Raw genomic sequence first — 19,228 nt, forward strand, 5'->3', positions numbered from 1 at the left:
GTGTGTGTTTGGTGTTGTCTCTGATTAACATATTTCAGTGAGTATATGATTTTGATTTCAAGATTAAAATGCAACCTTCATTAATTAAGTTTACTGGGCTTATATGGTGCAAACTCCTTGGATATATTTGTGCCTTATTAAGTTGTTAAAACGTCATTGCTAATTACTGATTAATACATACACAATGCACGTGAGATGGTAAAAAGAGGAGGTCGGTAGAGGCCGACAGCTCATGTTTACTCCGGGATCCTTCCATCGTTGATTTGGCCTTGATTTTGTTGACCTGATGACGTTACCTCGAGCACCACCTCTGGGACAAACCTTCAATTCTCAGGTGAACCATTAGCTGTGAACACACAGCATTTGCAATTCACTTTCATCCTCTTAAAATAAAAAAGGGTCACTGTGATTGCTTCACACCCAGCTTCATTCATGAAATTAATTTAGGTCCAAATAAAACTTCATGGTGATCCCACCCACATGAGAATTTTTTGACTAGTCACCAAAAATGTCATGAAAACATTTCACATTTTCACATGATCCTGTCAATGCTGTTTCAGAAGGTAGATTTTAAGTTGCTTTATCCAGAACCTGTCTAATATGTGTGAAGTGAATGTAAACTCAGCCTCAGATCTTTAAACACCCCTGAACTGACAGATGTATTACTGAACAGTGGGCACTCCACCTCAGTGTCTTGAATTGTAGCTGTTGTCCCGCCTACAACGCAGCACAACCACCATAATTCATTTACGCACATTTAATCCAGAACTGATGTGAATTACCAAATGAAATATTTAATAAAAAGGTGACACACAGGTTTGTGCACCGTCCTTGCGCTCCAGGCGATAACAGGGCAGTGAACAGTATGCTGTAATGCCTGCGTGTGTCTGTTTCTGTTGTCCATGAACAAGTGGGACAAGAGAAAGAGGTGTGCATATATGTGCGTAGACAGAGGGAGAGAAAGTATCTGATTTCCCCTCGTCATCTTTGCTTGGCCTGAGGTCCCCAGCTGTCCCAAACAGTCAGCTTGACACATGAGTGCTCAGCCTGGCACGCACACAAACACACATACAAACACACACACATACAAAATCATAGGTAAGTGCACTTATACAAGCATACGCTCACACCCGAGCACTTTGGAAATCACCTAAAGAGACAGTTGAGGGGATAAAGGAAGGGCCCAGGCTGTGTGGACACTGAATCCTGAGGCGAAGAAGAAGGTTGGTCGGCCGGTTTGTTGGACTCGGATCCACTGGCCGTGTGGTGCTTCAGTCAGTGGCAGCGGGTGAAGGAATCATTCACACAGAAGTTCATTCACACACCGGATTTTGTTCTCTGAGCTGCTTGAACTTGGAACAGGTACGTGCTAGTGTTAGTTTGAAGTTTTCCAGTTATTCCACTGCAAGATGCATTTGCATGACAAAAGCATGCAGGTCAGTTTATTCAGTTTAATTTCAGTAAGGCAGTGACATAAAGCTTTGAAATACAAGTTAAATAAGTGCAGATACGGAGAATGTTTTAGCCAGTTCACAAAGACTGCTTTTTACTGCGGCCATACTTTCTAGAATTTTGCTCCGCTTTTCTTGACTGGCAGAAGCGTCCAAATTTAGCTGGGCTGAGATTGAATTTCACAACCCTTGAATAGTTTGGGTCAAATGGACAGGTGCAGTACTGCAGTACATGTCTTTGTGTGTGAATGTGAGTGCATAGCTAACTTTTTTTGTTAAGTGTTCATGCAGACACGAGATGAACATCCTGTGTATCTGTGGGTGTGCGTTGTGTCTTAAACGACAGTGTTTGTGCCATAGTTTCACAAATACCGTATGCAATTCTGCTGTGTACATTTATATTTGTTATCCTCTTATACAAGATGAGGGATGATAAAACACTGAGCCAAAATCTGATGCTTTCTGACTGGATGCCATGTGAAGGCCAACATTCATACATGACAAATATAAACACTAGATATCAGTTAATTTTATTATGTTCTGTTTCTATTTATATATGTGCACATGTGGCTTGTGGTGCTTGTTGCTTTTGCCAAATCATCGAAATTAATATTAGAAAAAACGTTAGAAAAAAGATATTTTTCTGCATTCTTTTTGTTAAATCCTTGCCATTTATCCCCCACATCATCACATTTTTACTGCTTGTTGCAAAAGTAAAAAAAACTAATAAATATATTTATATCTTTGTAGGTGGAACAGTACTGACATTATCCATCACACACCATGGACCAGTGAGTATATTTCCAGATTTATTGCTTGTCCTACTTTGCCTGCCTGAACCTCTTCGCCAACTCTACAAGCCTCCATTCAAATTCTCATGAGCTACACGTTGCAACAGTCCAGTCTGAAAAGGAAATCACTGTAGTTTTCATCCACGTCTTTCTACAGCGTATTCAAATCCAATAATGATATAGCAGCTCCATGTTCATTTGTGTCATATGAGTCTCCCAGAATAAATAATCAACACTCAGCTATTCTGAGGTGGAATGGCAATTTGATATCAGCGTGAATCATGTCAGTTACATCAGGTCACTCCATGAGTTTATCCTGTAAAAAACCTCATAACCACAACTTTGATTTGCCACTTGTCCAGTTTGAGGATTACATGTTCACCTGACAAACAGGAAGTCAGGTGTAAAAAGAAAAGTTAATGCTTTTTAAACTTTAAGGTGAAAGTAGTGATATGTTGCTGCATGATTTGATCTTACTTTTGTGTGTGCGTGCGTGTGTGTGTGTGTGTGTGTGTGTGTGTCAGGGAGGATGACAAACACTCTGTGGATATCCATGACAACCCTCCAGCTCCTGACAACGTAGTGAAAGAGGACGGAGACACTGTGAGTGACAGGACCATGTCAACCCCCCACTGTTAGCAGTGCCATTCCCGGGCGGTTTAAAATAGCCACCAGCTGGGGCAGGAACGCAGTGCAGCATCGGCTGGAAAAACACGAGGCTTGACTTTACTGTTTCTGTCTTTTGTCCCTCGTGGAATAAAGTCACACTGTTGGCTGATCTGTGAGGGACGATCACTTCATGGTTTAGAAAAGCGACTCTTTAGAAAGCAAATGAATGCAAAGCTGGTCAAACATCTAATGACTGCATGTGCACATCCTTATAATACTACACCGCAGTGATGCTTAAATCCAATTTTTAAAAAGGTGCTTAATTCATAGGTAATCCTCACCGGACAAAAAGAACAAAAAGTCACACATAATGTCATTCACATGAACTCAGGCCACGTTATCAAACTCTTTCCCCCCTGCAGCCAGTGCTTCCCTGGAAGCATCAAAATGTGCTTACGAAATGACTAAGATGCGGCCTTTGTGCTCTCAGGTCTATTTCATATATGAGGAAGAGGTTGAGGTGGAGGAGAAGGAACCAGAACCTCCAGAGCCTGTTGTCCGTGTCAACGACAAACCCCACAAGTTCAAGGACCACTACTGCAAGAAACCCAAGTTCTGTGACGTCTGCGCTCGCATGATAGTGTGTATGTATTGGAAATCGCGTCAGGAAAACATACGCAAAGATCAGCAACGCTGCTACGCTGCACATAATGCCTCTTCTCGGTTTCTAACTCACCCAGCTGCTCTTCCTTTGTTTATTTTTCAGTGAACAACAAGTTTGCTCTGAGGTGTAAAAACTGCAAGACCAACATCCACCACTCATGTCAGTCCTACGTCGAGTTCCAGAGGTGCTTTGGGAAAATTGTGAGTCCTGCTCCTTCTGCTCTCATGCTAAAGCAATACACTGTCTGTCTACTGACTACCACTAAATGCATTCAGATTACTTAACCCATAGCGTGGCAGATATCCATGGATAAAATGGCTGAAAATACTGAAACATGATGTTTCCTGTAGCCACCTGGCTTCAGAAGGGCCTACAGCTCGCCCCTGTACAGCAGTGACCAACCAGATTCAAGTGAGTCAACTCAATGACGGCATGTATCTTGGGTTCTGAACCTTTTAATCCATTGATTTGTTGTCAGTGAAGTGAGTCCAGCCTATTTGTCAAAGTGCATAATTTAATTATCTGTACTAATTCTTAAGTGTGTGGCTGACTGCTTTGTCCACAACCAGACGCGAACCGGAACGACCCTGTCTTTGACACCCTGCGGGTCGGTGTCATCATGGCAAATAAGGAGCGCAAGAAGAATGAAAATGACAAGAAAAACGTGAGCGTGCGACACATTTTTAATCAAACTGTAAAATAACAACAACAAACAAGACTTTTACATTCATTAGTTAAATTTGAATTCATTAAATGAACCACCAGTAGAGGAAATTGATCCAGAAATAACAGTATTTAAGCCATTACATTTTGAAAATAAATGAAACAGGATATTTATGTGATCATGTACAATGTTTCTCTAGATGATGATGATGATGGAGGAGGAAGAAGAGGAGAACCAACAGCCCAAAGAGCATGAAGAGGGAGCAGAAGGTACACAGAAACTATAATGATGTTTAGCTGTTCCCTGTGGTATATACAACTCCAGCAGTGATCATTACAAAGAAAAATAACAATGTGTGCATATTTCATACCCAACATGGCGTTAAAAAACGTTTTCATTCGTTCACCGTTTTTAAGGTGAGCTTCATCAAAAGCAAGGAATTTGGTGATGACTCTGATGTCCGATGTTCATACAGGGAAGCCTGATGATAAGAAGGAGAAAGGAGGAGACAAAGCAGATGACAAGGTGGGAAAAAATGTGACTGATGTTCAGTTTTTACTCCCGTGCAGCCCCTGAAAGCCCTGCCCTGATCCACCGGCTGTAATACTGTACTGTGTACATGTGTCGGATACAATGCAGCTAATTCTGATATAATCTGTGCTGTTTTGTCAACAGAGTAAGGGTACGTTCTCCCATTCCCACTATTACCTGGCTCTCTACCGCTTCAAGGCCATAGAGAAAGACGACCTCGACTTCCAGTACGTTTGAAAGATGCAAACATTTATCCAAAGTGAACGCTGCACTTTTTTGGGGTTTTGAAATGCACTTGTTAAACAAAAAGGCTGATAAAACATTTATTGTGTCTGTGTTTGTGTATCAGCCCTGGTGACCGGATCACAGTACTGGATGACTCCAATGAAGAGTGGTGGAGGGTGAGTTTGACCTCATAATTTCTTTGATCCTTTCAGCTTTCGTTTGTGCTGTTTCTGTTTGCGGTGGACCAGTTTCAGCTGTGTCCTTTTTTTTCTTCTGTGGAGGATGAACTCAAAGTCTGCCCACCCTCTGTTTTCAGGGGAAGATGGGGGAGAAAACCGGCTACTTCCCCACCAACTACCTCATAAAAGTGCGTGCATCGGAGAGAGTTTTCAAGGTGACGCGCTCCTTCGTAGGGAACAGAGAGATGGGACAGATCACACTGAAGAAAGATCAGGTAACTGCACCAGTGTGTGTGTGTGTGTGTTTAAAATCAGGTAACATAATTACATCTGCTGCACAAATGTGTTTGCACCCTCAGTGCATCAGTCAGTCTGCAGAGGCCTCAGTGAGGATGTGTCCAGTTTGAGCAGATGTTTAGTCGTGCTGCTGTGCCTCTGTGTTCCAGATTGTGGTGAAGAAAGGAGACGAGAAAGGCGGCTACTTGAAGGTCAGCACCGGACGCAAGCTGGGCTACTTCCCTGCTGATCTGCTGGAGGAGATCACTGTGACATAAAAACCAGCACATGCAACGAAAGAGCCTGCAACACACTTAACATATCAACACATACAGGAAACGTCACTGTTTGACAGATCTTTGAGCAAGTTCCTATATTAATGACCTAAAACCCATATCACAGCTGTATGTATTCTCTGTGATGTGTCTGTGGTGAAGCATGAGAGAGAAGAGGTTAACCATTTGATAGTCTGAAAAGCTATTTCATCAATATGTCCATGAATAAGCTATGAGACAATCAGGTGAGGTTCTGGCTTTGTTGTGAGCAGCACAGTGATACAAATGATCAGATGTTTTCAGTTACTGCCTGCTGCTACTGAGGAGACGGAGAGAAAACCCGGCTTGTACATAATACAAGCACTACTGCTCAGAATGGTTTTTAAATGTTTGCACTAATTGCTGCTGATAGAATTGGCTAAATGCTTTGAGTATAAATGTTTCAAATAATAAACCTGAAGTGCACTTAAGAACTCTGTGTGAAACTTTCTTCAAAATGGTCCCAGAAAGGCAGCACTCTATTATAATAAGAAAAAAAAAAGCAACAGGGAGAAAGAGATTCAGAGGAATGCCTGTTAATGTTGAATGCAGTATCTGGCACTGTTGCTACTTAAGTTATCCACAGCCTACAGTGGAATTTAAGTTCACATCATTTCTTTGTTAGTGTTTAGACTGGGAGCTGAAATCCAGCTTCAAACTGGGGTTGAAATTCAAGAGCTGTTATCATCACCAGAGCGTTCATATATCAAAGGAAATTAAAGACTATAAATACAGCTTTATTCATGTATATTTGACCTACTTGTGTATTTTGCTAACTTTTTGCAGCCTCAGTCTGAGGTTTGAACAATGGTCTAACAGACAGCAACTATAAGACAAAGAGTGGGGCATCTTTTGGAGAAGAGAGAGAAAACACAACAAAAGACAGGAATTGGAATTTCACCAAATTGTACTTGGTGAAAACCAATTGTGGCATGTGGACAGGGACAAGTCTGTCATCTGTCAGCAGAGCATCTTCTCCATTGCTCAAGAGCCTCTCAGAGAAGACACTTGAGGGCGGGCAGGCCAAATATTTGATCACCTCTCGAGCCAGTGCAGGATGTTGTGCCGTCTTTGCTTACCAGTATGAAATCACTGGGTCGGAGGCCAGTGACTGTGTGCGGCCCCCGTCTAGGTAGGTCTCCACTAAACCTGCCGATGTCACTGTCTGTGACAAACATGCTGCATTATGTGCTGTCAGACCCTGCTTTGCGCCCCAGAAGAGGCTTGTTGGCTTGCTGCTGCTTCCCTCTGATTCTAGTGCCACACCTGATGAAGAGCCAGCTTCACCTGCTGAAGGCATGCTGTCTTGCTCCAACAACAGCTCAACCTCCACTTCCACGGCAGCTTTCAACCTTTCAAAATCCAGCATGCAGAGCAGTGCCATGGGCGTGATTTTAAATCTGGGGTCTAGGAGCGTGGCATTAAAACAGGTGTTAGTGGGCGTTTCAAAGACATGTTGAAAGTGTTCCTTTAGGTGGCTCTGCAGTAGGCCAACGAGCTTGCGAGTCTCCAGCAGATCGCTCACATCCTTATTTGCCAGTTCATTCAGTGCAGCTCTGAGGGCCTGAATCCATTGAATCACAGAGGAAATAGACGCATCAGCTTGGCACACTGCGCGTGTTGCTTCCTCAAACGGCTCCAGCACTTTGACCACGGCCTCCATCAAGTCCACTGATGCTCCGAGGGGGACCCACCAACGTCCATCCCTTTGGACATGGCAGTCAGGGCCTTCTTCTGCTCCAGCAGGTGCTGCAGCATGGACAAAATGGTGTTTCACCTGGTCGGCACATCAAGAATTATTGCTCATGCAGCTTAACTTTGGATTTATTTGACATATGTACGCTGTTGGTAATTTGCCTTGCAGTGTTGATTACACTAACCACACCATGGCACTCTTCAATAGCACCTGTTACAATCAGGTGTAGGGAATGAGCCATGCATCTAATATGCTCTAAGCCACTGTCCGGCAGGGCTCTCACCATATCACAAGTGTTGCTAGTGACCGTCTTTGTCGTGGGACTATGATGATGTGAACATTCACATAAAACTTGATTAGTTGTTACTAAAAAGTTCAGTCAGTGGTCTGCTTTCAGGATATTTCGAGACAATTTTTAAAAAGGAGGGATCTGCATTTGTGTCACTAAAACTGAAAGTCTGAGTGTCTGCAAGGCTGGACTTTTACATAAATCTGTCCAGAATCCATAACTGAAGCCTGAAATCAAACGTTTCCCCATGCACTGATGTCGGGCCTTCTTGTTAGACCGTGTTTATGTGGAAGTGTGCGCCCTCTCGTGGCCATGGGCACGTAAATCAATTCATAGACATTAAAGTCAAAGTTACTTAACCCTCCTGTTGTCTTCGGGTCAATTTTGACCCGTTTTCAAGTGTTTGCATATCATAACTATGGTTTTCGCTTTGAATTGCTTGAAAATGACATGGATGGTTCCATACTATGCTCTTTGCAAGTCAAATTAATTATGACTTTATTCTTTGAATTATGTGTGTTTTATTAAAATTTATAGCATCTGTGGTCTTCCCGGTCAAATTTGAGCCGGCCACAATAAGTGGTATAATGGATCATACTATTGTGCTTTCCAGCACAATAAACACACACACACACACACACACACACACACACACACACATTTATACTTCATGCTTTAGAAACAGTCAAACCACACCGGGTCAATTTTGACCCGGGAGGACAACAGGTGTGACTATTTGCTGCCATTAAAATTTTTTACATTATTTCAAAACAGTGTCCTGGCTAAACTTTGACATATGCCAGTCTGTGATAATACATAAATTTATGTGCCTCAGATCATAACTATAGTCAAAATAATCAGAATTTCTGTTTTTTTTTTAAACAAAAAAATGATGTATATTTTTTTTTATAAATTACATCTATTATATCATACATTACAAAAATAAGCGTAAAATATATGTTGATGTGTTGGAAACAAGTTGACTAAAAAGGTTCAACACAGAATTTGATGATTTTTTTATACTTCATGCTTTACAAGCAGTCAAACCAGACCGGGTCAATTTTGACCCGGGATGGCAAAAGGTGCATTGTACATGGGAACGCAATACGACGGGTTAAACTGCCTGAAACTGTACTGTGCGCCATCGGTAAGAGAGACGGAATTCTTTCTTTTTGTACTAAGGATACTCAGACATGTTCACGATGAGGTGACATGGAAGCATTTAAAAACTTTGTGCCAGGTTACTTTCGATCTAACATTTTATTTCTTATTCTTCAACAGTCAAAGGAAGCCCCGCGTTAGCAGGGCATCAAAAAATTGGGTGAAACTCTTGTTGTTCCTCTCCACGGAAATCTTTAGTAAAAGGCGAAAGATTTATACGATCTGAAGAGAAACAAGAGTGTACTGTTCACTAACTGCTGAGTGGCAAACCCCATTCTCCGCCTCAAGATTCTCACTTACGGTTCACTGTAACATTCTAACAATTACCAATTAATTTGGAACTATAAATATAAAGAGCATACAATTAAGAGCTAAATGGAGACAGGAACAGGATAAATGAACAACTAATAAAGTTTAACTAATATGTGTGCGCTAGGCATTGTGGGAACATGGCGACCTTGACCACGCCTCTGTTTTGTGAAAGATCGTTTCTTAAAATTAAATCCATTGTTTCTTATTTGGCCAAACCTTTAAGAGACTCTTTGAATAACGGATGAAATGAAATTACAATAAACTGTAATAGCGTTACTGTTCTTTTGCTTACGAGCATTATTCTTACGCATGCGCACCCGAAGCAGAGAGTGGATGTCTTTTACGAGAGTGCCACTGCAGAGCGTCCTCATTATGAGAGTAGCCGATATTAAAGTGATAGGTTACGGCTGATCCTTTTTTTTTTTAGCTAGGTGTATGCTTGGTACTGTCTTTGTCTTCATTCTTGGAGTGTGATAAAGTCAGCATTTGGATCCAGAGAAACGAAGATAAGCGATGTTTGAAATGACACTCCCTTGCAGTAGCTACCATCTATGCCGCTTGTATAAAATCCAGTAATACGGTTTTTCATACCTAAGCCAACGACAAAAAAACAAAAAAAAAAACAAACAAACCTGATTTAAGAATGCAACACAACGTCAACTATCGCTTTTCAGATGAAGTTATTTACCTTGTCAACCACGTGTAAGCTCTAGTAGCTCCCAATAGGTGGCGCTGATCTCACGTAGAGACATCACAACATCGTCCTAGTGGCTCGATTACTTCCCATTTATCCTTCTAGCTTGCTCTACTGTGTGGTTATATAAAGCCCCAATCAAAAGCTTGGACACACCTTCACAATCAATGATATTTCTATGTTTTCACTATTTTCTACATTGTACATGTAAGCTGAAGACATCAAAGCTACGAAAGAACACGTGGATGTGGTAAACAATAGAGTATAGACAAAGCAAGATATGTTTTCGATTTTTTTTATAATCTAAAGGTCTATAGAATATATAGCAAGAATACCCAACAACAACAACAACAACAACAACAATAATAATAGTAATAATAATTTTCAAAAAAGAAATAAAAATCTACTCATATGTTTCAGAGCAGGGAAAGGGTTGTTGGACCGATTTGATTGAGTCTTGTTGGGATGTAATAACATGTATGAAGCAGAGGGAGCCCAATGCTGAGGCAAACCCAGTGCCTGCTTCTACGGCCCCCATGGCCACCAGAGGGCCCCCAAGAGCGCTTGAAATGTCCCACAAGAAAACGTGTGTTTTTTTTTTACCCTTTTTTTTCAATGACATATGAAGTATTTTATATTGGGGAAAAAATGTCCCTGGCTTCTCTGATACATTCACCATTGTTGGAAAGGATATTCTTGCATGCTTTGACATCAAATGTACAACCTAGGGCTTTTTACACTGTCATGTATCACAGGACATTTCTCATACCACTTTGATGCTTTGTGGAACATTGCAGGTAGTTGTAGGTCATACTATTTAGTTTATTTTCCTGAATGAAAGTGAACTTTCTCTTTTATATAGTGTCTATTTTGTTAAATATTTCCAAAGATGGCCATGTCCCTTTAGATTGAAAAAGTCCCTCACTCTGTAAGAGAAAAGGAAATTACCCTCTTCATACAGGTAATTTAGCCAACTAATACCTTTTCTCAACCACTGAGCCCAATAAATTGTCTGTTTACTTCTTTTGATTTTGGGGTTCTACCATATGGATGCATATTTTTGTTTATTATGAGAAATATTACATTTTTGGTGTACTTCTTGCCAAACCGTATATGAATGTGCTTCAGTGGGATTCGTCATATTATTTCCTCTCATTTTGTGCTAGATCCTCAATAGGTTTAAAAGGAGAAATAAGTTCCCATTTATTCAGGATCTAATTTGATCCAGAATTTGTTCCATTTCAGTGTCTGGTTAGCTTGGCCATTTCAAAAGAAATACTGTAATATTTAATGTTTGGTAATTTGGCCTCCTCCCTTCTTCGATTGGCAGAGCTTGTCCATTCCAAGGCAAGTGCTTTATCATATTGTTATATTGCAGTAGTATCACTCCAGTTGGATAAATTATCTGTGGTGCTACAACTATCTTCATCCCCCATAATGCTGTCTTGATGTGTTCACTGGAATCAGCTTTATGTTACCAAAGCCTGCCTTTCATTTCTTCTGCCTGCCTGCCTGCCTGGTGTCCTGCCTTTGGGTCCTCTTTTGAACTGTATAAAACATCACATGTTCAGGAATATTCAGTTCAAATTCATTTGTCTTCACCTGGATGATGTGTGTTAACATAATCCAATTATATTGAATTAATGTCAGTCAAGACTGATGGTTTGTGTTTGTGCTTTTGAACATATCGCACTCCATTCATCCAGTAAGACGTTCTCTTGTTAGTCTTGTATTCACTTCTGTCTCATACATTCAGCGCTGTCTTTATGGTTTTCCACCATTATTTTATATAACTGAGTAACCCGCCCTTGACTGAAGCATGTTTTTGTAGAAAATATCTCCAGTGTGGACATTGGACGCTGCTGCACTGAATTATTTAGATGATCAGTGTGTAAGATTTAAGAGGATCTATTGGCAAAAATGGAATGGGACATTTCTAAGTATGTTTTCATCAGTGAATAATCACATGAAAATAAGAATCATTGTGTTTTCATTATCTTAGAATGAGCTCCTTGTATCTACAGAGGGTTAGGTTCAGAGCGGGTCACCTCCCACAGTGTAAAGTGTGTTGCACCACCTTGTTTCTACAGTCACCCAGAAAGCACAAACCAAAAACTAGTCAATATGCAACCTCCCCACTACATGTCACCTAATCACACACAGTGGCCCTTTGAAGGTGCAACGTGAGAGACGTGGCAAGAAATCTAGTTTAGAACATTTAAAAAATGTAGAAGAAAAATTTGGTAAATATTCAGCTAAACTACATTCACTCTTCCCACTGCAGACAGAAGCAGTGCAATGGTCGGTGGGAGCCATATTCTGTTTAACTGACTTTAGAATAAGAAAGGTCAGGGGATTTCATTGCAAAGGGGGAAGGAAGCCCTGTTTGAGGGATTCTGCATACACAGTACATATCTGAGAATGTGGTTAATTCGTTTTTCTTTAGTTTAAAAAAAATAATTTATGAATTTCTATAGGGAGCTCAAGAGGCCTTACTGCCTTTCATGTAACAAATGGAGTTGAAAACACCCTCTAAATACAGCTCCTTACCCAGCTCAAGTTTTGTATCTTCGGGAATACAGGGATTATCCAGCCTATCTAGGAAAATGCTCTGATTGACATTGGATAGTCTGACCGATGAAGGGTCTTATCAAACAAAACAAAAGGATTATTCATTTCCAGTGGATCTGTGTTTTCCACCTGTTCACTCCTAATTACAAGTTTCTTGATTGCCAGGCTAGAAATTACCTGGCTTTTTCAGACTGGTCATGAAAAGTTTTCTCAGGCCTCGTTAGACTGTTTTCATCTTCTAGTGTGGAAAGCTCCTCATCTTCAGCTTTAAGGGCAAATAGGTCTTGTTTTATTTGTACTGAATTATCAAGGCTAACTCTCTGCTTTCTGAGTCCAACTCGTTTATTTTCTGCTTCAAGTTATCACATTTGCCCTCTAATATATGCTTTAAAAGCCTCTCCCCTTGTGACTGCAGATGTCTGTTCGGCATTCATAGCAAAGAAACATCTATATGCTTACCCGTAAAGTCTATGAAATCAGAATCCTGAAACCATTGAGGGTGTAAGCACCAACTAGAGGAACCTTTGATCAATTACAAATCATGGTGAAATAGTTGGGGAATGATCTGACAACACAATGCTATGATCATATATGCAGCTGGCTATGCTGGGCAGCAGATAGGTGGAAATTAAAAAATAATCTATATGATGATGATGAGTAAAACGAGTATTTCCCTTTAATTTAGGTTTTGAATATCTCTTGGGTAACAAGGGCTAAGGTACTTTAGAAGTATTATAATTTCTAATTTGAGAATGAGATGTGTCCAGCTGTGCCAGAAGATCTTCATATTCACTATAACCCATCTAGAGGAGAGAAACATGATGCCAGAACCTGCCCCAGCCATGAATCCATACCTTCTGTAAGTCATCCCTGAGTAAACGAGTCTCTGGGATAAAAAAGATACACAAATCAGGCTGCTTAAACCTTGTAATAACCTGTTTCACCTGAGGCAATTTAACCATCCCCTATTGGTCATCGTCAGGAAAGCTAATATTATAACTCAGTGTTCGTAAAAAAATTGGAAGACAACAATAAAGAGGTGAAAACGTCATCCAGTGCTTTTGTAAGTTCACCTGTTGATGACGCTAGATATTAGCTTCATTCTCAATAGCTTCAATTTAACTCCTCTGTGCGCCCTGAACAAACTTCTCAGCATCTGCTGGGGATTCAAACCTACGTGGTAGCAAATGTTCAGGGACCTCAGCTGTTGTTTCACCCCATTGAAACACTTCGTCTGCAGCTCCAAGGGTAAGTCCAGGAGGAACGTGACCTCTTATTCTCCGTACAGTACCTTGCCTTCGGCTAATTGTGAGATACATTCTGCAAAAGAGGCCCTCAGTATTGATGTGTGTTGATATGCAGTAAATAGCCCAGTTTGATCATTGTATTAGGCTAATCTGTATCATGGCACTAGCAATAGGAAATAATAAAAATAAAGAATAAAGAAAAAAATTGAATGAGAAGGCACTGTGTAATATACTGTTCAATCATTAACTATGTGTGTCCCAGACAAATCACAACTCAATAGAAACTTCGAAAACACCAAAGGGGACTCTTGAAGATATTATATAGAGATATATAACGTGTGTCCCCCATAACGTGTGGTTATTGTAAGGTCAGTAGAAAAAAAAATCCCTGAGTTTTGACAACAATCAATTATGACACATGCCGCATGCTAATAAGATATCAGCCATCAGAAAATGTTGAAAATGGGGATGCGTGAAGCTTAATGGGCTTCTGTATGAGCACAAGGCACTCATTCTTTATTGAAGGCAGCTTGTCTGGTTGGTTAGTGTTGGCTTGAATTTCCATTGATAGGCTGAGGCAGTGGCAGCATCTCACCAGACATGTCAGTGATTTTTACGTTTCCCGGAGAGAGCCCTTGTCATTTTGTCAGCCTCCCTGTGGCTAAAGTATGCAGGGACAGCGGGGAGGGCTGTCAAACTGTGCCCGCCTGAGAGCGCCTTTCCCCGGGTTGATGAGTCATAATAAGGGCCGGCCAGGTGGTGAAAATGAAGCAAGCGAGAACTCTGAGTGTGTGTGTGTGTGTGTGTATGAGTGTGTGTGATGAGGGGTAGAGAGAGGAAGAAACGATGGAGAGAGAGTGAGAGTGAGAGAGAGAGAGAGAGAGAGAGAGGGAGGGATGGTGGGGGGAGAGGGAGCACTGAGCTGAGTATTCACTCCAGATCTTGGGGATTTTTGAGTCTCTCACTGCGTAATGTCTTCTCTACTTTTGAAGTGAGCGTAAAGCTTTGACTCAGTAAATCACCACTTACCCAGTCGGGCAGATTGCCTCTGAGACAACCTACTCTGTGGATGGAGAAGCGCTGCTGCAAAATGAGGGCGCTGTGTTTGAACTTTGTCACCTGTCTGTGGCTTCTCCCTTCAGCGGTGAGTACCAGCAAACAGCCGCTCCTCACTCTGCTCCTGACTTTGTGTAGCTCATTATTAACACAATGTGTTTTTATTGTGGCACCGGGAAGTGTTGTTTTCCTGCAGACGTGCTTATATGCACTGCTCATTTGTGCAAGAAATAGATTTATTTAATTAATCTCAAATTCCCTTGTGCTCTGGCTCTGCCACTGTTCATCATATTGCAGCATCGTTGCACAATCAAGCAGTGGTGTTTTTCTTTTTTTTTAATGGCAGTATGAGTGGATGCTGTATCCACCAGCATCAATAATTAGTGAGAGGTTTAAAACTGCTCTGTTACAAAAATGAGATATTCACCAACTGAACAAATGTGCACTCTTATGAATGATTCATTGCTAAAAACAAAATAAGCTTTATGGCAGCTCTCGAGGATAATAGGTGAGTTGGCATGGTGACATGTGCTCAGGTGAGACTCCAGGAAGAATTTTTGCGACTCTCGCTTGAGACTTGATTTGGCTTCTTTCTACTGATTTGAGATTCAACGTGCATTTTCATATCTTGAAAATGTTCCAAAAGTTTGACACATACTGTTTTATTCAAGGAATGAAATTTGCCGTGGTCTTTTGTTGTGATTTTTCTGCATTCAGACTCAGAAGTGAGACTTTCTTGGCACAAAGTTGAGTCTTCTACTAAAGGGCGAAGTTCAGCCCAAATGGATATGGACCATCCTTAGAATTGTAATTTGTTCCAGTCTTGTGGTCTGTGATTCTCTCTAATGTGTGATTATAATTTAATCTGCTCTCCTGTCTTGAATTTAACTTGCTTAACTTTGCCGCATGAGCAGGTGAGCGACTGCAACATCTGTAACTTTAGCACTGCCGTCGTCAGGTGAAAACCTCAAAGCAATCTAATTTTGTGCTTCATTACTTGAACTAAATGAGCAGTCTTGTCAGTGTGAAAAAGTTTGATCGCCGCAGGGCACAAGAAACATTGTCACTTCTTTTTTTAGCTAAGTCTTGGAAAACTGACACATTAAGGATATTTTTCAATGGCAGGAATGTTAAAATGCCATTGCTGCTCTCAGGTTTCTCAGGGTTGTTTTTTTTCTTTTTCTTTTTCTTTTTTTTTTTTGCCTCTGCAGGTGCTTTTGCACAGGTGTTGTGCTTGCATCCACTCTACCGCTGTTGCTCAGTTGCAATTTCTGTGCTGGCATCTTGACACAGAGCCAATGACACGGCTGTCACACAGTGGGCTCCAATTAGGGTCGGTGAGAACAGCACATAGCTGGAGATTTAGGTTTGTAACAATAGGCACAGCTGGAGCTCACTTGGTTACAGGAGAAGGCAGAGATTGGCACACGGGGCTGGGGTGGTTGGGGGTGATGTGAATCCCACTCGTTGCTGAGAAATAATGATATCCTCAGAGCTGTTTATTTAGAAATCGGGGTGACAATAAACCTAAACCTCCATCTGCCATCGACACACCATGATGAAAATAAGATTCAAGTCCTAAACAAGTGTGCAGAACTTTATGCTGAACTCATGTCTCTTTCAGGCATGAAAAAAAAAAAAACGTTGACCTGTCTCCCACCTGACATTCACACTTCCACTTAAAAATGAAAGTTTTTTTCAGTGTCTCGACTCCTAGATTCACCTAATCCAATTAGTTTTCATGCCCAACTCACTGCTTTTTTGTTAACATTGGTGTGTTATGATCTCTGCACACGTGTTATACTGAAACATATCGCAGCCCTACATGTCAACTGTGCAGTACATCTGAGGAATATCAGTCACATAAACGGCCTCGCTAATGACTGGATTTATTGGGATTTGGGCATTTTAATAGACATGACAGCAGGTGGCTGCCTGGCTTATAATAAGCTGCTTCATCAATCTGAACATGCACTTAATTTTCGCGGTCTCACTTCTTTTATACTGTATTTTTTATGTGAGAGGAAGGTCAGGTGGAATAAACCAGGTTTCTGTGCATTACTGCTGTATTCTACTCTGTGTGAGCTATCAAAAGCATGATTGATGTGCTTGTATTGTGTATTGTTTATTATGTATTGACATTGAACAGCTACTCCTGATTAAAATGTTTCAACAATTTACGCACTAAATGATGTGCTCCCTAGAAGCAGGTTTTTTTTCTCTGCATTCAGTAGTTCTTGGAGGAATAAACAGCATTGTTATATTTAATAGGCAGATTGTTTTGAGTCTAACACTGTCAGAGGGTAAGGCGCCGTGTTTATTTGCTGCAAGTTTTGCAAATGATATGCAAACTGCTCACTCATACTGTCTCGTTTTAGGAATGCAAGTTTATATATATATGCGTGATACCTTTGTGCGGTGTAGGTACAAAAATGTGAGGGACAGTAATTGGAAGGAGGAGAATGTGTATGGAGATGGAGAAATGCAATGAGGATACAGCAAGTGAATAAAACATGAACTGCTCATCGTATGAAATAACAACCTGACAAGGTGAATCCAGGTGAAGGCTTAATCTCTTATTAATTTCAAGAATGTAATCCAAATCAATTCAAGAATGGAAACCTGGGGGATGATGATGAGGGGGAGAAAGGTGAAAAGGAGAAAGAGGGCTGTTTAGTCATTTTGAGACAGCTGGGACACATTTGCCACAGAGGGAGCTCAGTATGAAAAGATGCTGCTTGCAGAGTTTTACCCATTTCATGCATTATGTACAGTAAATATGTGCTATTTTATTGATTCTCTGCAGTATCTTTAATGATGGCCTGTGTTTTGACCATGCTCCTCTCTTCTCTTCTAAACATATTGATTCAGTCTATTATCAAGGTCGCATTGAAAATACGATTGAGAGTTTTAACAAGGGAGCGAGAGAGAGCGTGAGGGAGGACAGCCAAATTAAAATGTCTTAATGGCAATATGAAAATGACTGGGTGTGTGTGTGTGTGCACGCTCCGTGTCTCTGCAGTCCTTGCCTGAAGGAGCTGACCTATTGATCGCAGTCAATTTCAAGTTGTTTTCATTTAGAGGACCTCACACATCAAAGTATGATTATTTTAATCGATTATCTGCTGCCTCATACTGTAGCTACAGTGAAACTGTCCTTCCGTCTGCTGGTATAGAGGCCTCTCCTCTGGCTCGTCTGTTTGTCACCTTCTAAAGTGCATTCTACACAAAACCAATCCTCTGATGCTTATTGTATCGCAAGCTAACAGCTGTTGACTGAAAAGCTGTCTGTTCTCTCACAGAGCTAATATTGGACTCTATAAAACTATAAGGACCTCTGAGAAGCTCTTAGAGTTGCCCCCTTTGAGCTATAACGCAAATCTTGTGCTCTTTTAAAAATGCATAACACAAATTAAACCTTTACATTTTTTTTTTTTATCCCTGTTGAAAATATGCTCTTCAGTAATTTAGATGAATTTACCCTTAAGATTAGGAAAAATAAGTCAAATAAAAGTCCAGCATAACAGATCACAGTTTGCCTCAAGTTGCTTTGGTAAAGAGCATTTCCAATGATATGCTATCCTTAATTTAGATCTCGTTGTCCACAGGTACAAGAAACAGCCAAGCCCTTGGACTTTCAGGACCAGCAATGGAGAGAGGACGAAGGAGGAAGAGGAGACGCTGTAGGAGCTGCTTTGAAGGTTAAACATATCTCCAAAGACTTACAGATCATCTCCACCAAACACAAAACTCCTGCTTACGGCCCCCTCGGCCCTTACGGATGGCCTCAGAACTTCTCACAAGCCCTGGATCAGTATCTGTATCGCCCTCCTCCCAAATCCAAACCTCCCGCAAAAACGTCCCCAAAGGCCAAGAAGATCCTGGGCTGGGGCGACTTTTACTTCAACGTGAAGACAGTGAAGTTCAGCCTCCTGGTGACAGGGAAAATCGTGGACCACATCAACGGCACGTTCAGCGTCTACTTCCGCCACAACTCCTCCCGCCTTGGGAACATTTCCGTCAGCATCGTCCCGCCCTCCAAAGCTGTAGGGTGGGAGGTTCTGGATCAGGGCGTTCATGACAAAAACTCAGTCCTGGTTCCGGATCTGACATCCCAGTTCCAGAGCCCACCTCAGTCCACCAGCTCCACCCCTCCGGACCAGCAGAGGCAGCAGCAGGATGTTATGATGGTGACAGAACTCAACTGCCGGATCGAATACCAGAGAACCAACCGGTCCAAGAAGACCAAGCCCTGCATGTACGACCCGGGACAGACCTGCTACTCAGAAAACACCCAGTCCCAGGCAGCCTGGATCTGCGCCAAACCCTTTAAGGTTATATGCATCTTCATCGCCTTTACCGGCACTGATTACAGGCTGGTGCAGAAAGTCTGTCCGGACCACAACTTTCAGACAGAGCAGAACCAGCAGCACTTCGGATGACTGAAACTGAGACATCAAACACTGACTTTTCATACATCCTTCAAAATCATGTGTTC

At 41.4% G+C, this 19,228-nt stretch overlaps 2 protein-coding genes and 1 non-coding gene across 3 annotated transcripts; 2 read left to right on the plus strand and 1 right to left on the minus strand.

Moving 5' to 3' along the window:
- Positions 1-1,147: 1,147 nt before the first annotated feature.
- stac3 (SH3 and cysteine rich domain 3) lies at positions 1,148-6,010 on the plus strand. Its single transcript, XM_041946385.1, has 13 exons — positions 1,148-1,362; positions 2,202-2,242; positions 2,767-2,845; positions 3,342-3,495; positions 3,618-3,715; positions 3,866-3,926; positions 4,085-4,179; positions 4,379-4,448; positions 4,655-4,704; positions 4,855-4,937; positions 5,060-5,111; positions 5,252-5,389; positions 5,561-6,010. Exons 2-13 carry the CDS (start codon positions 2,235-2,237, stop codon positions 5,666-5,668), a joined length of 996 nt encoding a protein of 331 aa, XP_041802319.1. The 5' UTR covers positions 1,148-1,362; positions 2,202-2,234; the 3' UTR covers positions 5,669-6,010.
- A 2,968-nt stretch (positions 6,011-8,978) lies between these two features.
- Positions 8,979-9,092, minus strand: LOC121613431. The gene has a single exon (XR_006007191.1). It is a non-coding gene; the product is annotated as a U5 spliceosomal RNA (small nuclear RNA).
- Positions 9,093-14,743: 5,651 nt separating this feature from the next.
- Positions 14,744-19,172, plus strand: LOC121612170 (neurexophilin-2-like). The gene is made up of 2 exons (XM_041944873.1): positions 14,744-14,818; positions 18,339-19,172. The coding sequence occupies exons 1-2, from the start codon at positions 14,744-14,746 to the stop codon at positions 19,170-19,172; spliced, it is 909 nt and encodes a 302-aa protein (XP_041800807.1).
- Positions 19,173-19,228: the final 56 nt, after the last annotated feature.

The sequence above is a fragment of the Chelmon rostratus genome, chromosome 10 (assembly GCF_017976325.1).
Source record: "Chelmon rostratus isolate fCheRos1 chromosome 10, fCheRos1.pri, whole genome shotgun sequence".
Classification (NCBI taxonomy): Eukaryota; Metazoa; Chordata; class Actinopteri; order Chaetodontiformes; family Chaetodontidae; genus Chelmon; species Chelmon rostratus.